The following is a 26,386-nucleotide window of genomic DNA, read 5'->3' on the forward strand; positions in this document are numbered from 1 at the left end:
TGTTATTGCAAAAGTTGTTGATGCACTGACATAAATTCACTGTTATGGCATTCAATGTATACTCGTGTGGGTTGTGACATGCTTGGTTGTTCTCAGAAAGCTTTGATATAGTTACCTGGATCAAAATGGTGGTCCACAGAAGGCTGTCATGTGGTCGCCCAGTTAGACCTGAACTGTCAATTAACAAGTGATAACCAAGTTCATCATGATGCAAGTGAAAGCATCATAGTCTCTACATTGTGGATCGAAGGTTTGTAAAGAGAAATGGGGCCTGCCAAGCCAACACAAAGGAGAGGGTAAACCTTACTTTGAAGAGCCCCACACCAGAAGCACGTTCATGTCTCCTGCAGAAAGTGCTGCCTCACACCGGCAGGTTTAACCACAGCCCATAATATCTCAAAGGGAGTTAACTTGGGAGGTAGCTTGAGGTATAATCCCAGCCTCCTTTTTTAACGTGGGTGCAGTGTTTGCAAGAAGCCGGCGCAGGACAGGCAGCCTTGCTCATGACACACACAAAGACTGGTCCCCCCCACTCCCTTCCCTGTGTTTCACTCTTTTTGTTCTTTGAGAAACTGATGATCAGTTTTTTGCTTGTTTCTTGCTTGTTAACATAAATATTATTTACCCTAGAACAGAACAATCTTTAACTGAAGGGTCTGGAGTGGACAGAGGTGTTCTGTGGTGTCAGTTGTGAACCGTGTGAGAACACGGGGGGTATGAAGTGTTGAGAGAAACTCAGGAAATGATACGTTCTGTTTTATAAAGGAAGAGAGGATAAATATATATATTTTTTACCCTTGCTGCTTCGAGTTTGACTTTCACATCCTGTCCCACAGGAAACACGTTGACAGGTGCGGTCACACAGCCAATAGGGCAGTCTGGTGAATTTCCTCTCTAAAAAAAGTAGGATGAGTGTTGGCATGTGATAAAAAATCATTTAAAACAAATATATTGTGTTTAATGCTAATGAGTGCAACAACGTACAAAGGTGACATCGAAGCGTGAAGTGGGTGTCTTGAGGCTGGCGGTCAGTTCTCGTTCCCATCCCTTTAGGGTGTGGAAGAGGAAGGTTTCCGTGGAGTGGCCATCAGAGGCAGAGCTCACCAGGGTTTTTTGACATTCTTCATATGATCCATTCAAAGTCAGCAAAAGTTCTTTCGTCTCTAAACATGGGGCAAGAGTGGGAGACTGAATTTAATTACCAAAACTGACTATGTCTGAAACAAACAATCCTGGTAAACTGGAAAACATAACACTGCTGTTCATGCATTGTTCATACTCAGCAAAGTGTTCGATGACACTTGTTGACATCAACAGAAAATGTATTCTTCTTCTAAGAGTCCCTGAAATAAACAAGTCTCTAAAATCTTCCTTTCCATTCATTTAAACTGTTCCAAGTATTTGAAAATGTTGTGGTCTAGGACAGTTTTCACTGTGTTAGGTGCCTCACTGTTCTGTCTGGTTTTAGATGTTACTTATTTTAAACATGTTTAATTAATTGTCTTTGAATGAAGTCATTTATAAAGTATACATAAAACGTGTTTATGGTCAATAAATGTATATTTTAATAATGTGTTTTCATGCATTCCTTATATATAACTCTCAATAAAATACTTGTGAAGCCAGTGCTCATTCATGCATGGAGATTAAATATTGACCACAGGAAATGGGATAAGTTAAAAGAAAAACCTATATGTCCAAACAGCAACTCATTGGAGGTTCTCACAAACCCTCAGAGCACATATTGACTTAAATATTAGATCTGTCTGCAAATAGCTTTATGAATTTCTAAAAATGTTCATTAACTATTTTATGTCATATAAAACTATATCATGCCATAACCACTAAAAGCCATAGTTTCCCTCAAAAATCACTAATTTAATGTCTTCATTGACCGCTCCATGCTCCCTGACTTCAGTGTGTTCCCTTGGAAAGGCACTGAATTCAACGGATCCTATTTCCTCATTTTTTGTCAGAATATACAATATTAGCCTTTTAGTGCTTCATTAACACCCCAGAGAAACCACAGTACAAGACTGGGGAATCAGCTGACAGACCACCAGAGCTGTTGAAAGAAAGTTTCACTTAGCTTACCAGGCAGTTCTTCATATGAATGGTAAAATATTTGAGCATTTACAGAAAATATGTCCTCATTTTTATTTTCTGCAGCCCTAACCATAACTTCCAAGACAAAACCGAAGGCCTAATTTTGTAAATTTGCAGCAGTCTCATTTTTTCCAGCGTCATGGAGTTCAGGTGTGCCCCACATTTGTCATTAACAGAATGTTAGCATTCTAGTTTTTCATCGTAACTGTGTGACTGAACTGCAGTAGAACCATCGGGACTCAACTGACAGACGGCTGCTGGTATTCGAAGTATATGTTTCAATTAGCGAGTCAGACATTTTCTCAGAAGGATGAGGAAGATGTCTGAATTTATGGAAACTGTGTCCTCTCTTTAGCTTCTGGACTAGTAACTGTATTTTCCATGAGTAAATTGTGAGATAAAAAATGTGCTCTCTCAGAAATGATTCATCAGATCCCAAAAGAGGAACAGCATTTGTCATTGGGTGAAACCACATTAGAAAATGTCATCGCAATAGTTAAAAGTAGTATGGCAACCGGATAAATAAGTTATATGTGACTAATATACATCATGACTGTTTCTCAAGGCTCCTTTCTGTGAACATCAAAACCAGTCATTTATTAAAACGAATTTCAAAAAGACAAACATTATAGGGACTTATCACCAGAAAAATGTAACTGTTATCCCTCTTGTAAACTTCTAAAACTTCTACCATGTAAAACAAAGCAAATATCAAACAGTATTGTGAATGTATCCCCAAATTTCAAGATTGAGATTTACAATAGCAATATGTCAAAGGTGGGTGCGCTCCAGGTAGCTACTGATGGGAGAGAAGGAGGGCCCTATAACTCAACTACAATCAAACACTACCGGAGTGTGCCTACTCCCAGGAATATTATGCTACTTGATAGCATGCCTTCAAGTTTAGAAGGCAGTCCGAGAAGGTTAACACAACCGAGGTACAGTTAAAGAATGCATGACCAAAGATAACATGCAGTTACATAATGGTTATTATACTTTCTTTTTGCAAAGGACCTTTATTTGATTAGTTAGAACATTGCCTAAGGAACATATCAATGTAAGGCGAGTGATGCAACAATTCGTACTGTATTGCACCAATCCTCCAAGTGTGTACATCACTGGATGCAAACTAGTTGCAGAGAGCACACTTGCTGGCTCATGAATTTGCCATGCATTTCAGTGGCCACTTGTGTTAGAAAATATCTAACTGTGAAGGTCACCAACCAAGAGCTTTCGACTGTGCCTTCTTTAGTATGAAGACTTTTGAAAGTGACTGCTGGCATACACATCCTGGGACCATAGCTGTCTGAGATGAACGTCTTAGGAAAGAAGTACAGTACTTGGGACAGGAGGTATGTCATTGTTACTTCTTTCTTCATTGCTTTGGACAGATGTCTTTGGGGTGTGCCTGCTTGTTAGAAACAGCTTCACAAGTGCTTTGTCCAGGTCAGAATCCCAGCTGTCAACAGATTTTACAGAGCATCAGCCTGGGACAGAATGGGATTGCTTGGGACAGAAGACCTCTCACAGACATTGTGAAAAGACGAATCCTCTTGTTAAATAACATGAGCAGGCATATTTGGTTATCATTTTGGGAGAACCTCTGTATACAGATGTAATAAGAATTTATGTATCACTGCCTCTTAAATTTCCTTTATGATCTTCAAGTCATGTGCTATCGACCTCATGTCTATTCTAAGGATGCTAATTTCCTTCCAGTGGTCATGTTTACCTAGACCATGCCTAGAGTATAAAACAGAACGCACAGGGAATACATTATGTGAATATTTTGATACCTGATATTTATAAAGAACTGCCTAGATAAAAATAAAAATACAAGTGGAACCGAATAACGAGTTGAACGAGACAGAGTGCTAACAAACAGGAGAGAGGGTGTCCTTGAATATTTCCACAGCCATGGCTCTTTTAGTCGAAAACTGTTTTTTTATACAGATTAGTCCACGGTTCCTAATTGATTCACAAGGCTATATATTTGAATCTTACAGGATCACTAGGTAAACAACAAAGACTATTCTTTCTGGAACGTCATTTAGCATTTGTGTAACTTTTTGTTACCAAAGCCACCTGCGACTGTGATCAGACAAATATAACAGCAAGCACCTTCAAAGCCCCAGACAACATGATATATACCAGATGTCCTGGAGGGAATTATTGTACATCTTCAGCTCATAACAAGGCCTCAGTGACAGTGCTTTAACTCCAAAATGACCCCGAGGCATGTGTTACCCAGTCAGCAACTCCTGCTTCTTTAACCAACTGAGCTTTGCATTCTGGACCTTGAAGTTTTTCTCTTTCGATTATTTAGCCTCGACCTAAAAATACCAACAGACAAAATCGTGTGGGCAAATTTTAAAGCAGGGCCTCGGTGAGGATGTGACATATGACATGGGGCCGCCGGGCAGACGTGCTTTGTTCAGTTGATAAATCCAGTGTTGTGCTTATTGGAAGCTGTGCATAGCCAAGTGGGGGTGGTGGGGTCACACTACAGACTTTTTTAACCAAGCGGCCTGTTCAAAAATAGTACATTTTAAACATACAGTCCCCACCTTTGACATTCTCCGGATTCTTGTCAACTTCGACTTCTAAACAGGAAACTTCCCGGGCCTAAAAGTGAGCAAAGAGGACAGTTAAGTGTTTGTTTTGCTTCCTGTGCCCTCGGTATCGCAGGCCGCGCGCAGCTTCCTGCTGTCAGCCCCGCCACCCCCCTCTATAGCTCTTCACCCTCGTTGACCTGCTCGGCAGCTCCCAAGGGGCTCTCGCGCTCCAGTGTCCTGGCTGAGCTGCAGGGTTAGATGACAGCCAACGTGAGGCGACGAGGCGCCATTTAACGTCACGGATAACTAAAGCTTTCTCGAAAGGAACACCTAGAACAACGGGGTCATGTTTCACTGCTGGCGGTACAGACAGAGCTATCGGGTGAAACACGCAGCAATGTCCCTTCCTGGGGCATCCAGTGGAAAAAAAAGGCGCACTCAGATCTCTTCAGTCAGCATCACATCTGCTGCAGGTAGCGGCGTAACAAAAGCCCCCTGCAGCACCAACGGTGCAGTGGGCAGCTCCAAGGGCGCCCCTCAGCACAGCACCTGCCCTCAGCTAATCCGAAGCTAAAACAATTGTATTTTGTAAGTGTGTGCCGCTATTCCGTCAAAAAATGACGCAAATGCGGCACTAAAGAAGTATAATTATGGGCCATAATTGAATTTTGTAAGTTTGTGCTGCTTTTGCGTAAAAAAATTACGCAAATGCAGCTCTAAAAAAGTATAAATATGGGCCTTATTTATTCTACATACACAATGCACATTGAAGCTGCAAGGAATAGGAGAAAGAAGGAAAGTAACAACAGAAAAAAGAGAGAGAAAGAAAGAGATACAACATAAAAAAAGAAAAACAAACAAAAGGGTGAGGTATCTGAAAGGAAGGAGACTTACAAGCATTCACAAACTGAAAGAAAACGAAAGAAAGATAACAAGACAAGAGGAGGAAGAAAAGTGAGAAAGAGAACAAAAATAAAGTTAAGGGAAAGGCTGGTCGGTTGGCTAACAGGAAAGAATAGGGCTGCGATCTTTGCCAGAGTAAAATACCTACCATTTGTTCACGGATAAAGAACATGGAAGGACCAATAGCTGGATCCTGAATAAGATTATGTCAAAATGATCTGCATTATCTTTTAAAATGTCAGGTCTGTCCTGGTGGCTTTAATACTGATTGAGAAACAGCTTAGACAGCTCTAACATGAGTTTGAAGTGATTTCTACTTGGATGCACCGTTTACGTTTATATTTCAGTGGGGCGACGGGGGTGAATACCAACTTTTGTAATTTCTCCTTTTTGGCAGCCGTGACATAAAGTATTAGCCAGTTTGGTAAAGTGCTTGCCAGGTGGCAACCCAAAGGAAAGAACAAAGGAAAGAAATATCAATGAAGAAAGGAAAGGGTGACGTTGAGAGGGAGAAAAGTCAGACAGGAAAAGTGTAAAGAACAAAGTAAAAGACAAAACAACTAGAAAGAAAATGTGTAATAGAACAAAATAAGCCGGAAGGGAAGAAGAATGGAAGATTGCAAAACAGCAGGAAGGAAGGTATTGATGGAGACAATAAAAAATAAATGAAAGAACACATAAAGACAAAAAAGCACATTCATAAAGAACAAATAGTTACCACTAAGACTTCATTAGTCAGGATTTTTTCAGATGATTCAGGGCTGAAAAGTGAACAAACATGGTAAATATAAATTAACCATACCAATAAAACTCATACCAAATTTTAATTATAGTGCGTCGCTGTAAAAGAATACAGCTGTGCTGCAGGGACATCTTGTGGCCAGTTGTAGTTATGCGTTTATTCCACTAAAACGAGAATTGTAAGTCCAATATAGATGAATTACATCTGCTTAACAACAGGAAACTAGTACAGTTAAAAAAGTAAATAATGCACTTAAACAAACTGTTGAAATAAATATAAATTGTTATCTCTGCCTTTTCGCTGGTCCCAGTCCTGTACTTTGAGTCTAAGCCTATCCTGAGACATCTAAACCTCACAGCCCAATGGTTTAAAAATGTCTTCCCTCAGGGGCAGTACACTATTGCCCCCCTCTACCAGATTTCTCTGTTTTCTGTCCATGTAGATGGCAGAAATCACGCAACGCTGCCAGGTTTTGTGTATTGGTATCTGCGGCCTGTAAAAGAGGACAGACGTTTAGGTGCCATAAACACGTTTGAACACTGGTATTGGAACCTCCTGGTTCCTTTCTCACGGATCTGACCTTTAGGATCCCGAGGCGCACCGGGCCCCTGATCCCTTACCCACAGTTACCAACAAGAGCGTCACTACTTTATGTCTTTAAGAAAGTGGAGAGCGTGCAACTGCTTCATGTCATCACAGGGCACCTGGGGGTCAGGTAAGACTTAATGTATGGCAGTGTTATGCAGATGATAATGTTGCCTCATATGATGCTCATGTGGCTAACATCAATGCACAAGGGAAGGAATGCTCCCCTACCTCATCCTCCTCATCCTCTCCTTCCACATACTGGAAATCTTTCAAAATGTAATCCTTCAACAGATTGTATGCCAGAATATCGAGCAGTAATATGGCACCATAATACTGTAGCAAAAACATCGATAACCAAAATATCGATACTTTCCTTATATATTAATAAGTATAGATTTGCTATAATCTTAATTTCACTTCTACATACCTTGAAGATATATCTTGTCAAGGTATATATACGGGCAGTTAAGCACAGTAACCCTATCCTACTAACCCTTATACACGCACCTTGTCGATATTGTCGATTTGTTAAGATATTACGGTAACACGGTAGTAAAGGATCGATATTCTGATACCACACCCTTCAATGGCCGGATAAGGTTCAGAAAGTAGCAGTCTTTATTTGTAGCTAGAGAGATGCTGAGTTGGGCCAAGAGCCTGCCACTGAACACGGGAACGGTTCTCCGGAGTCTGTCCTGGAACAAGAGAATGGTCCCCTGGTTACATCCAGCAGGTACTGTGACAAGAAACTTTGGAAGACTTCTTTGAGGTTTGGTAACGCTGAACCTTGAACTTAGGTTTAATGCTTTGGCACCTCTGTGCTCCTTAGGCGCCTGGGCTTCTGCTCCATGGCTCCCTTTAAGGGACACTGATGAAAAGAGTGCTACGAGCCTGAAAACAAATATGTCTCTTACTCACTCTAAGCATTTGAATATAGTTTTCTTTGAGTGTGAAGGCGGACTCCTTACTGCCTAGCTGTAGCTTCCGACGGTCCTGCTCCATTGAACCCTACTTGCAGAAGAGCAGAGGCATCACTCAGGTAGGTCTATATTGTTTATTTGAGCAGGGAAATGTAATGTTTGTCTCACCACTCCCGAGAAGCTCCTTCGCTGATGAGATGGTTGATGCTTGAACGGCTTCGGTAGCTTTACCCACCAAATGGAGAACCAAGTGCAGCTTCTGTAGGACTGTTGTCTACCGCCTCTATTTCAAGATGGTAATGATCCAATCCATCCTGTATGTACTGGTACCAGTCTGATTTGGTCCTGCATTACATTTTGGCACACCTATTTCCACATCCCAATCCACCAACATCAGAGGTTCCTAGAGTTCACAGCAGATGAGCCATACTACAATTAATTGTTTTGTGCTTGAGTCTGAGCTTTAATCTCTGTATGTTTACCTCCTTGGGCTTTTACAGACCCAAGGAGGTCACATTTATCTATATTATGTCTGGATGGTCTACACTCCATCTTAGCAACACACAATAGTGGATATTTAGAACTGATATGGACCAGGAATTTGGTGGTCAACCTCACTTGGAACGGGCTAAAAAATTTAAGCAATTTTTAACAGAGTCTTCCTACCGCTTCAGCAAACCTACAAATTCCTGCATTGCCTGCCATGCTGTGAAACAATGAAATCTCTTCTCTCCCTACAGTGGCTAGATGTTTAAAAGGGATTGGTCGCTGCACATCTCATGAGGCCCTGGACAAGGGTAAATTTAAATCCACTGCCATGGTATGTCCACCAGCACTTAACTCTCAATCCTTGGTTTTTGACTGTGCCATTCTAAAATCGCATTTGCTGGTGACCACCCTGTAGGGGTGGCTGAACGTGCTCAGTCTTTCCCAAGGGCCAGAGTTGTATACTCTGGTCCCTCTAATGATCATCATGGACGCCAGCAGAAGAAACTAGGAAGAAACTCCAGGTCGGGAGTTCTCTCAAGGCCCCTGGTCTGTGGCCAAGGGTAGAACAATGTACACGTGCAAGGAGATGTCACGTGTCTTTCATAATCTCATGACCCTTATTGTTCACCTCCAGGATGAAGCCGTCATTGTTAGGACAGACAATCTGCTAGTCAAGAGCTACATCAGTTGCCAAGGTGTACACTTTTAGACCACGTGTGGCACTCTCAGTTGAATCTACCTTTTTTCAACTGATTTCCCATGCAATAAAAAGAGATTCATTCCGATTTATCATAAATTTGGCAATTTTTGACAGAATCCTATTATATCCAAGAAGGATATGCTCCTTTCATGTTACTGCTCCTGGGGCGCATGCTTTAAAACTAAGGTAACAGACTCTCTGTCTTTCTCGTGGCCGGATAGATCTTTGTTTGCTTTTCACCTCATCCCTTTCAATTCCTGCATTCTTTGCGGAATTAGATGTTAGTGATTTAGGGTGGTTTTGGTAATCCCTTATCAAAGCAGGAGGATGTAATGTTTTAATCTCCTATTATAGCAGTTTGATGGTCTCAGGGTGGCTTCTGTCTTTCTCTCCATCCCAGGCATGGTTGCCTGCAGTTTTCATCCAGACCCTGGCCCAACTACAGCTTTCAGTGTGGAGACTAGTTGTCAGGGGTTACCAGAGCAGGCTCCTTTGGAGGAGGTGGTCCTGGCACTGAAAAGGTCCCCGTAGACCTCAACTTTGAAGTTATGTCGCAAACACCTTTTTTGTTTTGGCGCTCAGATTATGAGCTTTAGGCTCTCTCATGTGACGTCTGAGAATTTCAGATGCAGGAAGGGCTTGTTTTGTGAGTGGCTTTCTCAACCACAGGGCACAGCTGGCAGCCGTTTGCACAGAGACCGACAGAAGGGATCATAGTGGAGGAGATGTATGCTTCCTCCCGCCTTCACTTTTCTGTTATTTCAGCCCCATGCCCATCTACAATACCAGCCTGAGATCTGCCCTTTGCAATTAAAACCCTCTAGAGCAGATAGCCACTTAAAGCCAAAGCCCCTTTGATTTTTGTTTCGCCAGGTATAGGTTTGAATCACGTTGCCACCCTGAGCGGTTGAGGTGAAAGTCTTACAGGATGCCCTGGTGCTCCATCCTTCCCGGTGTTATTCCAGAGAGGTTAACAGATATTCTCCTCTTATTCTGCAATACTTCTTCAATTTCTGTCTTCGACTACTAGATCAGTGGATGTGGATTTGCTTACCTTCTAGGGAACAAAATGGTGGTCTTGATGTATCTGGTCGAGACAGCAGCTTTCCAGTCATTTGACGTGGTTTGTGCCCATTAGTGAAGTACACAAGGGAAACAGTCTTTTCATAGTAACTTTGAGCGATGTTTGCACCAAACTACGGTGTTACTTTATGAGCAATTACACACACCCTTGGCCCATATTTTCCAGAATATTTCTTCTAAGGAAATGACCAACACTTAAGGGGAATGCATGTGGGTTTTTAAGTAGGGTGGGTGGATATCTGTAGGACAGCCACTTGGTTAACCTCACATACCGTCATCTCTTACTGAAAGCTTCAGATCAAGGAGGTATTCATATTGGGATTTGTCAAAGCAGTATAGAAGACTGTTTTTCTGTCATTTTCCTGTTTTTCTATTGCTAAACCTAGATGATTATCAGTGCTTTGGCCTGTAGTGTAGTATTGCTCAAACTCTGTTCATACTTCTTGGTATATCCTCGTAGTTTAAGGATTGGAAGGAGGAAGAAAGGTTGTGTACATACCAGCATTTTTAATTTCACTAAATCCAGCTTTTCTGTGTCACAGTGCTCATTCACCTTTTATCCCTCCCAACACAGATATTGAATTTCGACATATGCTCTGCTTTGGTAGACATTGCACTGAGTTTTAGAAGAGGGGTTGTCTGTATGCCTGCATAATCTAAGGACTGGGACTAGTAAGGGTTGGGATCAGTGTAATGTTACTGAGTCATTTCATATCACATGATAGTCTACATACATCTTTCTCAATGACTTTCCCCCTAAAAGCAAAGGTAGAGCTTAGAAGAATGTCAATGTTCACTGAAAACCTTCATGTAGCTTCAACAAACCCTCCAGCTTGTTTGTGATTTACACAGAAACTGCATTATACTGATAGATCTAAAATGTGGCTTTATGACAACTTAGGGTGTGATTATGACCTTGGCGGCGGAGATTACTCTGTCACAAACCTGACGGATATCCCGCCTGCTGCATTACAAGTTCCATAGGATATAAAGATATAATGGACCTTGTAAATGGGGGCGGGATATTTGTCAGGGAGGAGTAATCCCCTCCGCCAAGGCCATAATCACGCCCTTCATAGGCTACGCACTTTCAGAAGACGTGTCTCTCTATCCCTGTGGCAAATGGCCAATATAACTAAATAAATAGATAAAAAATGCATATTTTCTGACAAACCTATAATGAGATCCAGCAGGATTTTTGTTTTCGTTCTCAAATTGCGATCTTATGGTATCAGATTATGAAGAGCAGCACATTCTAATGTTTGGCTTAATGCTGGCATTATCCTTCTGGTTTTTAAATGTGACTGCATAGTTGTTTTATTTAAACCAAATACATTAATTTTGGTCATGATAATTTCCTAGACACCTCCTAAAATCTTATGGTATTGCACATTGTGTACTGTACAATCTGCCCTTGGTATGGCTTCGCATAGTTTTTGGTAGTTTGAGATTTCCAATGCACACTGGAATCTGAGTTGGCTTGCTGAGGTTTGCTATTAATAGTCTGGTGGTCTGGATGAAGTCAGTGTAACCTGGCATTAAACATGCTGCAGGAATAGATACAGAACATAATATGATTAACCCTGATATTAAACCGGATGAGGGGCCTAACAGTAAGTAGGCCCAAAAAGATATTTATTTATTCAGCTTGATTTTCAGTTTTCTAATAATTATGTATCAGAATATTGTTAGCAAAAGTGCCTTCTGATAGAAATGTTGTGTACTAAATATTGTTTACAAAAATATAGTTTGATTGGGTGTAAAATTTCTACAATTAACTTAAATAGGGTGATATGTTTGAAAACGATACAAAGGACATTTTTGTAGGATAATATTTTGGTTACAATATTCTCGTACCATACCTTAATAGATTGATTATAAAGCCAAGAAAGTTTGATATTGTAGTGGACTACCCAACGTACCCAAGTGAGTGATCTTTAATAAAAGCCCACATTGAGCACTAAAAATAGCACCAATCCACCTGACCCCAATCCATTCCACCCCAGTCTAGCCCAATCCAATCGGCCACACTCCAATCCAATCCACTTCATAATCCAATACACTCCCACTCAAATACAATCCACCACAACCTACCCCACTCCAGTCCAATCCACCACATTCCAGTCCAATCCACCCCACTCCAGTCCACTCATAATAGCACAAAAATACTTCTGGGTGTTGTACTCACATTCTGGTCATTTTGAATTCTACATCCAGCTCCTCCATTCCCTGAAATGACAATGAAAACAAGTGGTTATGGCCTCCCTGCCAGTGCCAGTGCCATACAGAACAATAACAGAGTATATGGGGCTTAAGAGGGAGCTGTCTGCATTCAGAAATGGGTAACAGTAGTGCCCTCATTTACGGCCTGGTGCTCAATCCGTGGTAGTAGTTACGCTACAGTAGTGAGTATGCGCACTATTATCTCAGAATTAGCATTGCCTAAACATAAATGGGAATAATTAGCAGGGCTCACATTTACCAATAGTTTTTCCATTTATGTACAAAGAGGTTAGAACAATATATAGCAGCCCATCTCCCCATAGATACAGGATGGGTAAAACCCTTTGATACATCCGGCCCTTAATTGTGCACACAGGCCCGTATTTATACTCCGTTTGCGCCGAATTTGCGTCGTTTTTTTCGACGCAAATTCGACGCAAAACCAACGCCAACTAACGCCATATTTATACTATGGCGTTAGACGCTTCGGGCGCCAAAGTGCCCGGAGTGTGCGTCATTTTTTAGCGTGAACCCCTTCCTTGCGTTAATGAGATGCAAGGGAGGCGTTCCCGTCTTAAAAAATGACTCCCAGGCCTTTACGTGGTATTTATACTCCCGGGCAAAAATGACGCCCGGGAGTGGGCGTGGCCAAAAACGGCGCATTTGCGCCGCTTTTTAACGCCTGGGTCAGGGATGGCGTTAAGGGACAAGTGGGCTCAAAATGAGCCCACAGTGCCCTCCCCTGCCCCCAGGGACCCCCCCTGCCACCCCTGCCCACCCCAGGAGGACACCCAAGGATGGAGGGACCCACCCCAGGGACATTCCGGTAAGTTCAGGTAAGTATTATTTTTTATAATTTTTTTTTTTTTGGGTGGCATAGGGGAGCCTGATTTGTGCCCCCCTACATGCCACTATGCCCAATGACCATGCCCAGGGGACATAAGTCCCCTGGGCATGGCCATTGGGCAAGGGGGCATGACTCCTATCTTTACAATGATAGGAGTCATGTTGATGGGGGATGGGCGTCGGAAAAAAATGGCGCAAGTCGGGTTACGACGATTTTTTCGACGTAACCTGACTTGCCCCATTTTAAGACGCCCATACGCCATTTTCCCCCTACGCCGGCGCTGTCTGGTGTACGTGGTTTTTTTCCACGCACACCAGGCAGCGCCGGTCCGCTTGCGCCGGCTAACGCCATTCCATAAATACGGCGCCCGCATGGCGCTTCAGAATGGCGTTAGACGGCGCAAAATTTTTTGACGCTAAACTGCGTTAGCGCAGTTTAGCGTAAAAAAGTATAAATACGGGCCACAATGTGGCTGCAGTGGATTGGGATTGTGGTAATCCTACGATGCTCTGATTAGGTGTAGTGTTTGGTAGTTCGATTGCTGCACAGTTCACACATTTTCTCTACACTCCAAATGATGGCCTGGAGCTATATATTCAGAGCTGCTTCAGGGCCCATGTACTAAGCTGCTCTTTACAGAAATATGGGTTTTAAAAAGACAAGGATTGTGTAATTAGTACACTACACTATTTTCCACAACACATGTTCAATATTCTATGTCTATACTGATTTCTATGTCTGTGTTCTATGTCAGAATATTGTATGCAGAACTTTTGTCTGATACATTGTCCTAAATATTGTTTCCAAAACTATTGTCCCATTGGATGTAGTTTTGCTATTGTTACATCCAACTGGGTGAAATTTTTGTTCGATATTGGGTCATATGAGATTCTGAGACTGATATTGTGGTACCGTTCTGAGACAAGGGAGATGAAGTGATTAACCCAGAATTGAACAACCTTTTGTTCAAGTGGAAAGCTGGAATAAGAACTCTGGCCTCCAGCTCCCACAATCAGCATTGAAGCCACTAGACTATATTTCCTCAAAGGAAGAATTGGACTCAGGTATGCATTACTCCCTGTGTGAAGCCTTCACATTGACTCCTACACAGGCAGTCTATATGGACAAACTCCTCTTTGGGCTTCATTCCAAGCACTGCTGCAAATAGGAGTTTGTACCAACTTTGGAATTACAAGAGGTGGGCAATATAGCGCAATACACCACCCTCTGCAATTTTTCCCTCCACAGATTTTTGTGAGGAAACACCTGGTGAACTGTGAACAAGGAACAATGATCCAAAGCAGGGAAAATGTAGTGCAGTCAAATGTGCAACCTCCAGTACCATAGGGTACGCCTCATTCTGAGTACTGGAACTCATAATGGCGATGTAATGCTGTACCTGGTAAATGCCACGCCCTGCGGTGCCAGTATTTACCAGGTGTGGTATTCCCTCCTCAAATGCTCATACCACACTCCAACTAAGACACGGGGAAGAGGGACTGTGAAAGGATCAAGCATTTGCAATGCAAAGGGTCTCGCATTTGCTTGAGTTAGAGCTATTAACGTTGTAAACTCCTAACCAGACTTTTCTTGCCACATAAACTAATAATGAAAAGTACAGTTTCACATATGAGAGCCGACAGTCGCCATGAGCGTGAAGTAGACACAGAAAAGGAAACAGAAGTTTGCTCGCAGTCAAACGTATTGGCAAAATTAACCATGTAACCGGCAAAAGTAGAATTATCCATGTAATAGGGTCGATATCATGTAAAGCACTCGACTACTGCCCTGCAAGATCACACTGCGTAGGAAATAAAAAGAAATAGTTCAGAAGCCATTCAGAAAACACTGAGCCTTGTATGTTTTCAGTAGTTTACCAGTGCGCTCGAGGAGGGCTAAACACCAGAAAAGGCATGAAATGTGCATGCCTTTCACTAATGAAAGCAAGCGAATTTTATAAGGCAAGCCCACAAACCAACCAAACCGATGGGTGTGGTTAAAAGCCCACAGAGAGATTACAACAGGGGCCAGAGCACTTGCGTGCTCTTGACCCTAAAAAGCGATAAGTGAATCCTCATGCAGGATCAGAGTACAGCTGTTGTTGTTTAGGTGAAAAAATCTATTGAGCTGGTTCCCCTACCCTCAGAGTTTCTGTTTAGTACTGGGAAAACAAGTGGTTATTAAATTCACGCATTGGAAGTTCAGATCCTCTATGGAATGCAAAAATGTCTAGGAACAAACTATATTGTTTTCTGCATTGTAAATCTGCTCGAGCTCAATGAAAGTGTATTACAGGGACATGAGGCAGTCTGGGACGGGCGACCGAAGTATTTGTCTGCCTTTTGCCGGTGAGGAGTAGTTTTTTTTAGACGCTAATGGCCTGTTTTTTTTGTTATTCACGTAGGGTTACCCAGGAGGGTCCCACTGGGGTTGCTAAGGAGAAATGCTTTCACTTTGTCCATACATCAAAGCACCAGAGCGATCCTGGCCCAAGGCCATGCCCTGCTCGGCTCTCTGTAACATTACTAGCCTTGTGTTTATTCACTTTCACCATCCAGATGCATCTGAGAGTCCGTGTGGCTTTTAGGTCACTGTTATTTTCAGTACACTTTGGCCTGGTTTTTGGGTGCATTGAAATATGTGTGCACCTATCCTCCTGCATACACCGGGCACAGGGGCGGTGATATTTATAAACAGTGGCCTTTGTTACATGGACATCGGGGGGACTCACCTTTGGCAAACAGGCAAACAGTACTATTGATAAGAAGTGTGACGGGCACATTTTTATGATTTAATAAACCAATATTCAATGTGTTTGCATTAATTTGAGGACACGTACTGACAGAGTTTGGTGTGTGGGGAACAACGGTGACCGAGGGGGGGAAAGAATACCTAAAAAAAAAAACGTATTGTTCATCACCGCCGCCATCCTCTCTTGCCACCTCACTTGTCCTCTTGCCTCGCTTGCACTCCTTTCGTGTTCTGGTGCCCCAGCATTCGTTGGGACACCTAAAAAGGCTCCCCAGCAATCCTGGTGCTGCTTACATGCTAAACATGGCATGTAAGCAGCGTCAGGATTGGTCTGATTGGCAGTGTCTGCCGCTCAGAAACAACCCTGGGGCCTGTTCGGTTTCTCAAGTACAGATTTATACACAGCCGGACTGGAGAAACCTAAGCGCGCATGTGTGTTTTTGGACAGCCATATTAGGCCGTCCAAATGCACATGCACACTTAGTGCACCCAATTCCTCACCCCCCACAACCTCCTGAGATTCAGACCCACCCCCTCCCTGCACCTGCTAGCTGAGCCAGCAGTGGAAAAATAAAACGATATTCAAATATCATTCTATTTTTCTGCTGGTGGCTCCACCATTGCAGAGGAGCTGCCCCTGTAAGTAATGGGAAGTCCCTTCCAAGTAGATTGCGTAGTCCAGAACTTTTACACATTTGAACCAAAGATGCTTAAATCCAAACTAGAGGAGGCTGTTTATTGGCTCACTAAATAGAGAAACTTGAATTAAAATGGGCACACATGCACTTTTTCCTTTTTTTATTTATGGAAAATAAAATGACCCACCTGTGGATTGAGAGCAAAGGTTTTGTGAATGGGTTCCCCAGGGGAGACTTCAGCCAGATCGATACTTAGAGTAAAAAGGAGGTCATCTTTAGTGCCAACATCTTCATCGTAGACGGACAATTCTAGGATATTCTGAGAAAAGAAACAAATAGTTACGCATTCCGTTAGCACCAAGCTGACTTAAAGAGACGGAATGGATAATTAAAATGTATCGTTCCCGTACAGAGCTAAAATGGTGATAGGCTGAAGGTGACTGTGATAATAACAGTAGCTAAATATATTGTTGAGAAAGAAATTACACTTAAAAGGAGTAGAAATATAAGCCCCGCAATCAGAGATTGGTTGCATATACCATACCCCTCCTTAACCCAACAGTGTGGCTTGGGAATGCTACATCAATATTGATTCCTAAATATTGTGTTACAAAAATATCATAGCAATAATATTGGTAACAAAAATATATCATGAAGGTAAGAAGATATAGGGAAGTATAGGTTTACTATATTCATCTCCACGTATATGTATCTTGTTGATAGAACTCTTTCTTCTAGAAAGTGACTTCAGAACTGCTCTTCAAACCCTCAAACTCTTTGATTTGGATGTGGTAATGCCCTACTCCATGGAGTCCCAGACTCCACACTGGCACCCTTAGGGGCATCCTGCACACTGCAGCAGGTCTCGTACAAGGCCTGAAGTAATATGATCACATCACCCCCATCCTGATAGAACTCTACTGGCTCCCCTTGCCGGCCCACACCATCTTCAAAACCAAAGCCTTCATGACCAGCTCACCACCTCTTGTGGTTTTCAGCACACCCGTAGCCAGGAGACCATCAGACTGTAGACTAAGAAATGTAAAAAAAAAAGACAGCAGACCTTTTCCTTGTATGCACCCAGGATTTGGAATAACATCCCTGTTACCATCAAGACTCCTCCAATGCTGTTCCAACTTACTAAAGAGCTGAAGATGTACCGCTTTAAAAAACATCACAATGCATTAACTGTACACAACCCAGCTTCCTCTCCTACCACTCGCTGACTTTAGGCTTGCGTTTGATCATGTGAAGCGCTCTACTGCTCTTTGGCTACGTTTGCACTATAGCAATATTATATACATCCAGGCATACATACATCAATAGTGGAGCACAAGAGATTTTGAAGAAGGAAACACTGTTCAGGGACAAGAAAGCTTGAGACACAGAAGTCAAATTGTGTCATCATTATTGATTACTTTGTCATCTTCGTCAGTGTTGGATATTATATTTTATTATGAATGCAGAAACATTTACATGGTATATTAGTGCTGAATAATGATGCAATGAAGTCCCAAACAGGGCTGTTAAAACATTAGCTTCAGAGTTAAAACAGATGTGGGCCCACTCTGATAGGACCAGTAAAAGTGAACCGCAAGGAGAGAGATGAAAGGGGAATTCAAGCAAATTAATTTTATGTTTCCGATAGACCAATGTCAGTTAGAAACAGGGAGATTATATATTCTTTAAGAGAGGGTCCATATGTACACATGGCAAACCCCTTAATAGATGGTTAAAAAAAAGGACCTCCGTCACCAATTCCAAGTGGGAAAAAGAAAAAAAACTAATGAGTCATTTGGACCAAGGGTAGAGACAACCAGTTAGAGAAAAAAGCATCAGTAACAGGGAATTAAGTTTTAGATTGATCAGAAATCTCGATAGAAGAGATGAACAATGAACTCTTAGGCCCTCATTACAACCCTGGCGGTCGGTGTTAATTTGGGGAAAGGTACTGCCAACAGGCTGGCGGAACCTTTTCCCAAATTATGACATTGGCGGTTTGGCTTAAGCCAAACCGCCAATGTACCACTCCGTCCACCAGGGTGGTAATGGCCGCTGGGCTGGGGACTTCGGTCTCCAGCCAGGCGGCTGTCACAATCCCACCCTTGGGATTATGACCCCGCCTACCACCATGGTTTTCGTGGCAAGCGTACCACCACACAACCCATGGCGGTAGGCACTATCAGTGCCAGGGAATTCCTTCCCTGACACTGTTAGGGGTCTCCCCCACCCCCCTTCCCTGAGTCCTCCCCCCACCCTCACCCTTCCTCTCCTGCCCCCGCACATTTTCACACCCAAACGCGCACACACATAGACACATACACACACGCATACCCCCATCCACCCACGCATTCACACATACATGCCCACACACCTCAATACATACCAACATACTCTGCCGCACACTTGAATTCACAACACACAACATACACGTACACTCACATTCAGGCATTCACACACTCCTTCAACGTGACTCACACCCACATGCACACAGTCATAAACAGACACACCCCCACGCACACAACACACACACACACAACACCCCTTACTCCTCTCTCCTGTCGGAGCACCGACTTACCTGCGTGCAGGGGGTCCTCCGGCTGGAGACGGGACGCGGCGCTGCTGTCAGCAGCAGCATCCGCCAGCTAAACACCACCAGGCCGTATCATTGCTCATGATACGGTAATTGGTCTTTTGCTGGGGTGGTGCTGCTGCTGACAGCAGCGCCACCTTACCGCCCTCCGGTGCCATGACTGTTGGCGGTATTTCGGCTGCCTTATGGCGGAATTTCATTGAGGGTCATAATGCGGGTGAGCGGCTGGTAGCCACAGCGACGGTATGTTGGCGGCCCTCGCTGTGGCGGTAGGTGGCAGTTACCGTCAATGTCTTAATGAGGGCCTTAGAGTGAAAGTATGGATAAGGAATGGAAGGGTGGAAAACAGAAAGGAGTTGGCCAAAAGGGTCAAACGAAAGAAGATTTCAGTAAGTTAGTGTGAAGGGTGATGATAAGGATACACAATCATTCTAACTGAAAAAGAGAGCAGATAGAAAATTAGGGATATAATCTCAAAATGAATTCGGAAGGGATCAGAGTTTGTGGATGTATATTGATGAGCTTAAAGAGGGTAAATAGAACAAAACATGGAGATCATAGAAATAAAGGAAGTCTTCTGCAGATATTTTATAGATGTGTTTCCCTAAAATCAATTTCATCAGGAGATATAAATCGGTTTTGTAATCAACACAGATGGGGTGAGGTAACCAAGATTCTCTTCTTCTCTCAGCTAGTAAAAGAATGAATATGTAATGCAGAACATGAACCTAATAGTAATGGAAATAAAATAAATCCCACCATAGAATCAAAAAAGGAAAAAAAGCCTTTAAAATGTACCAAGGTGATTTGAGATCAAATCAAATTAGGGCGTAGCCCAGCTTTGGAGGGCCGTAAGGCTATTAGAACATTCTGCCACTAGAGATCAGATAGCTGATAAATAAAACAATGCCTCACTGAGCCCGAGGGGACCAAAATCCCATCGGGCTCCTTAAGGCCTTTGTTCACAGCAACAGCTGTGACCAACATTGGACTGTTTAAGCTCCAGGCTTCTACCAGCCATTAGAAGCCCAGAGCACTCCATTGTTTTCAAATGAGCTCCCAACATTCCAATGTTCTTATAAGATCTCGAGACATCTAATTCAGTTGAATGTAAAATGTGATTAGAGTAGATAGAGGTTAGTTATATCATAACTCGATCCCATACTGATGTATTATCAGTAGTGAATGTATATTTAGTTATGTCTGATAAGATGTACAATAAAAGACCATTTTTTTCAAAGGTGGCCTCAAAGATATTATGGATATCTTTCTGAATAGTTTTATTGTACTAATGGGGGATTTTAACTCAAGAATAATAATGCAATATTTTCACTTTTAGGAGAAAGAGGAAAACCACAAAACCAAATTTCAGGGTGTGAAAGTCTCTCATTTTTTAATCAAGGTCTCACATACCTACATTTTCTCAGGGCTAATTGTTTACAGTCCTCCTGGGCAGACCTCAGTTTGTCTCTGCCATACCAGACAATTTAGCCTCCTATAGTCTACAGACAGCTAATTTCACACTACTAGGTGGTTTAATCTTATACATTGACAACAAAGCCTGCACACAGGCCACAAATTGACTGTCAGACCTAGCAGCACTTCAGCTTGTCCCCCACACGTAACAAGGGCCACATACTGGACCCAATTTCCAATATTCATAGCATGATAATACGTACCCCTTTGCCAGTCTGTGGTCAGAACACTTTCTAATTTATTTTTGCATTTCAAAAATATGAGTAAAACCCCCTGAAAAACAGGAAACAAGGATTATCTGGCAGTGGTCCTAACTGGACATGACCCGTTTGGAAATGGCCTTGATGAAGCCAGCCCCAGTGTTAGGTGGAGATGTCGCCACATCATACCACCCTTTCAATGACTGGATCAATGCCACCCTAGATACTCTTATCCCACTAAAGGTAACCAGGAAATATCAGACTTGTGATAAAGTCCAGTAGTTCTCCGCAGAGTTGAAAGATTTAAAGAAAGCGTGCATGAGATGTGAAAGGAAATGGTGGGGGAATTACAGTGACACTTGTAAACAGGTATACAGGCAAGTGCTGAAAACATATCAACATGTTAATGCTATGCTTATGTTACATGTTACATTATCATATGCCCTAGACTTAATGATAATTTGTCTAGCTTCAGAAAACATCTGAAAACGTATCTGTATGCTTCAATGGTCTTTTTGCAATTTTGGCTGTTAACACTGGGAAGCCTGATTCTGGTAGCCCTGCGCTTAAGGAACACTTGATAATAATAATAATAATAATAAAATTGGTACCCATGGCTGAAAAATAAAACACCGGACATTTCAACTACAACTGATGCCACCTGCTGTTGTGTTCTGCTTGTTCATGTCATGTTATGTAATTTGATGTTATTTTTGCTATGTTATGTTGCGCCACAGTGCACACCAGACCCTCTGGGTGCCACAGAAGACGCAAACACGGGACAGCGACAGCATATCAAGAAAGGAGTCATTCACGAATCTCAGTACAGCCACGGAAAATCCCTTCACACTTACTAGGTGGGATCATGTATCCCCTACTGGGTACATTATGAGGATATCACAACTCACCTCGGAGATGCGTGGCTCATAGAGGTACATGGATTGCGGCCCCATGCCTCTTATGGTCACCGATCTCCACAGTGACCTGCAGCATCCATATAAAGAACAAGTGAGAGCAGATTACGCCATATACAATACCCCTAATGGGTTCCAGTAACATGGTCACCAATGTAAATGTCATAAAAACCTAAAGGTGGCATTAAAAAACCATAGTACGCATTGTATCTATTCAACTTTTTTTATAGCATGTACAAAGTAAAATATATTCTAGGTCTACCATTGATATTCGTAATTCACTGGAATTATCTACAGTGAAATATGAAAAATAACTCACAGATACTAATATTGTACGGTATCAGCAGCGATCATGAATTTTTAGGAAATTATACAGGTGGGTCTTTATCTGTAGAAATTATAAAATTTCCATGAATTCCCAACTGTTTTAACTGGGAAGTGCTGTTAATTTCTTTGCCTGGTTTTCTTTGTACCACTTAATTATTCTTTATGAATCACAATGTCTTTAAAAATAACCTCGCCCCTTATCTGGTGTTCAATCAACATGTTCTCTATGGAAGATGCAGAAAACCTGGGCCTGTGTTAGTCCATTGATGTGTGAATATTAGTTGTGCTCCCCACTTTACAAGATTACAATGTACAGACTGTTTTGGCTCAGAAGTACCCCAGATTTGCCCCGTAACACCCAGTATTTCCTGGGAGCTCCGGTTTGATCCATAATTGAGACTTGTCTGTGGAGTGCACAAAGTCAGTCCCACTGTTCTCTCTTACGATTTTTCCTTATATTGGTTCCTATTTGTGATTTTTGAGTGATCCATTAAGAGTTTGAAAACCAATGACATGCAAAAAATCTGAAAAACACATTGGGTCCGATTCACAAGTGTAAACTTAGACCAAATGTCTAAGTTTATATCAAAAGTCTAACTTTACTACATAAGTAGACTTTTGATCTAGGTTTAGGCTTTTGGTGTAAGTTTAGACCAAAAGTCTAACTGGTGTAAGTTGTCAGTTGCCAGTGGTACCATATATTAGGGTCTAGACCTGCAGTTACACAGTTACACAGGTGCGCTTTGTTTCTTCTTTATGGGCCACTCCCATTGCCCCCTTTATTAACTGATGTCCCACCATCACTTCCTTCACGATCCTGAACTGGAAGGTTTCATCCCAGACGGGGCTTTTGGAATTCCAGATGGTTTTAGTTTGCTTCTTTTCACTGGAAGCTGTTGGCAGGTAGACCTTCACGTAGCAATCAGGCTTCGATACTGAAAGAAAACATGAATTAAATGTATATCAGTAAAAGTTATATCGGGTTCAGGTACTTCAAGATTTCTCTATCATGGATGTATTGATAACATAATGGACTATCTCTTTACTCATTGGCCTCCCCCCCTTCTTCTAGTAAAGAACCAGTATCACTTCCTTTGTCTAGTCTTGATTAAATATATTTTAACAATGCTTTGGTGAACTGTTGAGCAGGCAAGTCATTGTTCGTGGATACACTTTTGTCCTGAAAAATGTGTAATTACTAACACAGCTGCTTGTCTAGTTAGTGTTGTTTCTAAGAACATAGAGTCAAAAATACAAAACAGAACCTGTGGAAGTGGTTTTGGACTTTTCAAGTTGTGGATCAGAAGCAATTCAAAATAGTTGATTCAATGTCTTCATAAGACAATTATAAAAATTAGGCGAACCCCAGGAGATCAAGGGTCTGGTTACTAGTGGGTTGGGAAACAAGATGCCATTTATTGCACCTCAGAAATAAGAATGCCCTAGGGCAACTTATTTATCAGGTGCGATAAATAGCGCCTAATATGAGTTTTCGGGGAATAACATGCAAAGTTTGGTATTAGCGCCCAAAATCTGCATGCTAAAGTAAATAATGTATTACTTCCCCTGTTAAATTTAGACTGACTTATCCTGCCAACATTTTAAAAAGCTTGAGGTATTTAACACATTTGATAATTATAAGATGATACAAGTATCTCCCAGCTCGTAATTCCGACCCATGCACAAACAGGAGTTTACACACGGTTCGGAATACCCAGACTCACTCAGCCCCAAGACCTTTGGTGCTTCAGTGTTAACATGTTTTGGCCCTTTCCCCCGTTTACTACACAAAAGACTTAGGCCTAGATTAAAGAGGGCCTAGTGCCATTCCAACGCCAAAGTAGTATCCTTTTTTTACGCTAAGGTGGTGTTGGAAGGCCAAAAATGCTGCACCATTTTCATAAAGTGGTACAATCCTTGCATTGTGTCACTTTGTAACCCCTTGCGCCACTTTATGGCTGCACCAGGCATAATGTATGCAAGGGGGGTGTTCCAGCACTGGAGGGGCTGAAAAAATGGCACAAAGTAATCTGAGAGATTTTATTTGCGTCATTTTTATTGGCATTTTTACGAGGCTCCCATTGTTTTCACGGGGCCTCTGGGTGCTTTGCAGGATTAGCATCATCATTTTTTACGATAATCCTGCAAAGCGCAGAACTAGCATAAAAAATAATGACGTTAGTACTCTTGACTACCGCCATGGTGCGCCGTATTTTAAATACAGTGCACACATTGTTGCATTAGGGGGTGCTAAGAGACACAAGAAAAGTGGCGCTGCACCGGGTGCAATGCCACTTTGCATAAATCTGCCCTAAGTACTAGAGTTCTAAATAGACTACCCGCTGACCCAACTCAAGTATTCCTTTTGGAGATGCACCATCCTAAATAATGACTGGGTTACATTCGACCTCCGTTTAGTCTCTTGCTCCATTACTACAGTACAGGATAAGTACATTTTTCATTGCACATATGCCCCCAGCAGCAGGAAATGTTGGATTAAAGGCTCAATATGTGTAAGAACAATAGTTAAGCTTCTAATTATAACAGAGTGATAGACAATCAGAGGCTGAGAAGTGCTGTCTCTAAGAGGGGCAGGTGACTGATACTGACTTGGACGCACCACAAGCATAGCTATGAGTGTGTGCTGTCAGTATGCCCAATCCATGCCACATGTACCTCTGGCAGAATCTGAGTGTAGGTATTTTATGGCACCTAGGTGAGAACAGTGATATGTTACTTACAGATATCTGCGCTCCGGATATTTCTGGCTCGTATGATCCTTACAGACAGCATGTAAGATGACACCTCATCCTGCAATGTACAACAAGAATTCTTGAGCCACTTCTCTTTTGTATTACCATGACGCAGCTCTTCACAGTGTATAAAAAGTGCACACGTTCAGTATACAATTCCATACCTATGGACACTGTAATTATGTTATCCTGCACGTCACATCTTTTTCTGCACAATTATGGTTTTATTACACTTGATACATAACCCATCAGCTGCTACATAATTTTCAGATTTTGCCAAAAATGGTGTTTCTCACTCATTCGCATCACAAGTTACTAAAAAAGCGACACCTCTCTTACAGTTGCTGATTGCTCTATTCAGGTGTTAAACTGGTACACAAGAGGTGCACTTTTGGCTCATACTGTATTAATAGTGAGTTAAAATGACAAATGGCAAAATGACAAAATATTACTAAAATATAATGTGCATCACGCCACTCATTAGTCTTTTCTCTTTCTGCATCATTCAGCCTTTCCCACCACATTTTGCCCCTTCATGAACGCAAGGTTTTCAGATCCCTGCCCACACCACAACAACTTTTTTGTGACGTCTAATGGGGTTGTTTTCCAGGTGGTGTGGACATCAGGGCTAGAGGGACAGATATGGTAAAAGAGGAGTGAAAACACCTCCCCACTCTCTTCCTTGCTGACATTCTTTGCAATTTCCCACCCAGTACCATTCTAGTGTGTTGTAAAGATCACAAATCCAACACATAAACAGTAGAGCAACAATGCTCTTTAAGGATTCATGGAAATTAAAATCAAATATACACAAGCTTATGGAGTATTTTAGCAAGAGGTGTATTTCAGAATATCAATAGCAAAAATATCCTGTGACAGAAATATTGCATCCTAAATATCCTTTACCAAACTATCAAAAAGATTTTGTGCAGTGTTTTCACCCATGGGAAGGATATTTTTTGTGAAACTGTGGATTTTCCATTATCAAAGTCCAGAGTTTCACCCAGAAATGTGCTCCTTCCCTTAGCCATGTGCTCTGCTCTCATTCACCTCATCAGCATCCTCAGGGTACAATCACACTCTCCTTCCATCTGTTGAAAACTCGATTACCACTCAGATCTGGACCAATAGTCCCGTCTCATCTTTAGAAATCTTCTCAGTGTTGATACCAGCCCTCTATTCAGCATCTAAAGCACCTTCTTGTTTTTACCTCCTGGTATGGTTGCTCTGTCCAAAACAATGCTCAGTGTACATTTCTGATCTTGGCCTCTAGGCCCATCCATGAACTGGCCCTCCCCCAATCTTCTGCAAATGATCTAGCCATGTATCTGAACTGGCCCCGCTCTTCCTGTCCCAGCATTGCATTTGCTCACCTACTCCTTCCCATGAACATCCTTTAGATAAAGATTATTGGTCTTCCTAGTATCCTGCAGAGAACGCACACCCTACTGAAACCAATGTGCCACAAATCCAGTACTATATGTAAGAAGGCCCTTAATATTCCCCTCTGTCAGCAGATCTAATGATCATACCTCATCATACTGTCATAACCTCTGTGACTGTATGACCTCTTGCAAT

At 42.1% G+C, this 26,386-nt stretch overlaps 1 protein-coding gene across 1 annotated transcript in view; it reads right to left on the bottom strand.

The window, feature by feature from the left end:
• Positions 1-26,386, bottom strand: part of PLA2G4D (phospholipase A2 group IVD) — an 82,517-nt gene that overhangs the window by 36,795 nt on the left and 19,336 nt on the right. The window contains exons 2-9 of the mRNA XM_069208776.1: positions 24,797-24,866; positions 22,854-22,990; positions 16,733-16,864; positions 12,275-12,315; positions 6,283-6,325; positions 4,674-4,731; positions 985-1,163; positions 796-894 (exon numbers count right to left, since the gene is read on the bottom strand). Of these exons, the coding sequence (XP_069064877.1) occupies positions 796-894; positions 985-1,163; positions 4,674-4,731; positions 6,283-6,325; positions 12,275-12,315; positions 16,733-16,864; positions 22,854-22,990; positions 24,797-24,866 (759 nt within the window). The remainder of the gene's footprint in view (positions 1-795; positions 895-984; positions 1,164-4,673; positions 4,732-6,282; positions 6,326-12,274; positions 12,316-16,732; positions 16,865-22,853; positions 22,991-24,796; positions 24,867-26,386) is intronic.

Source organism: Pleurodeles waltl, chromosome 9 (genome assembly GCF_031143425.1).
Source record: "Pleurodeles waltl isolate 20211129_DDA chromosome 9, aPleWal1.hap1.20221129, whole genome shotgun sequence".
Lineage (NCBI taxonomy): Eukaryota > Metazoa > Chordata > Amphibia > Caudata > Salamandridae > Pleurodeles > Pleurodeles waltl.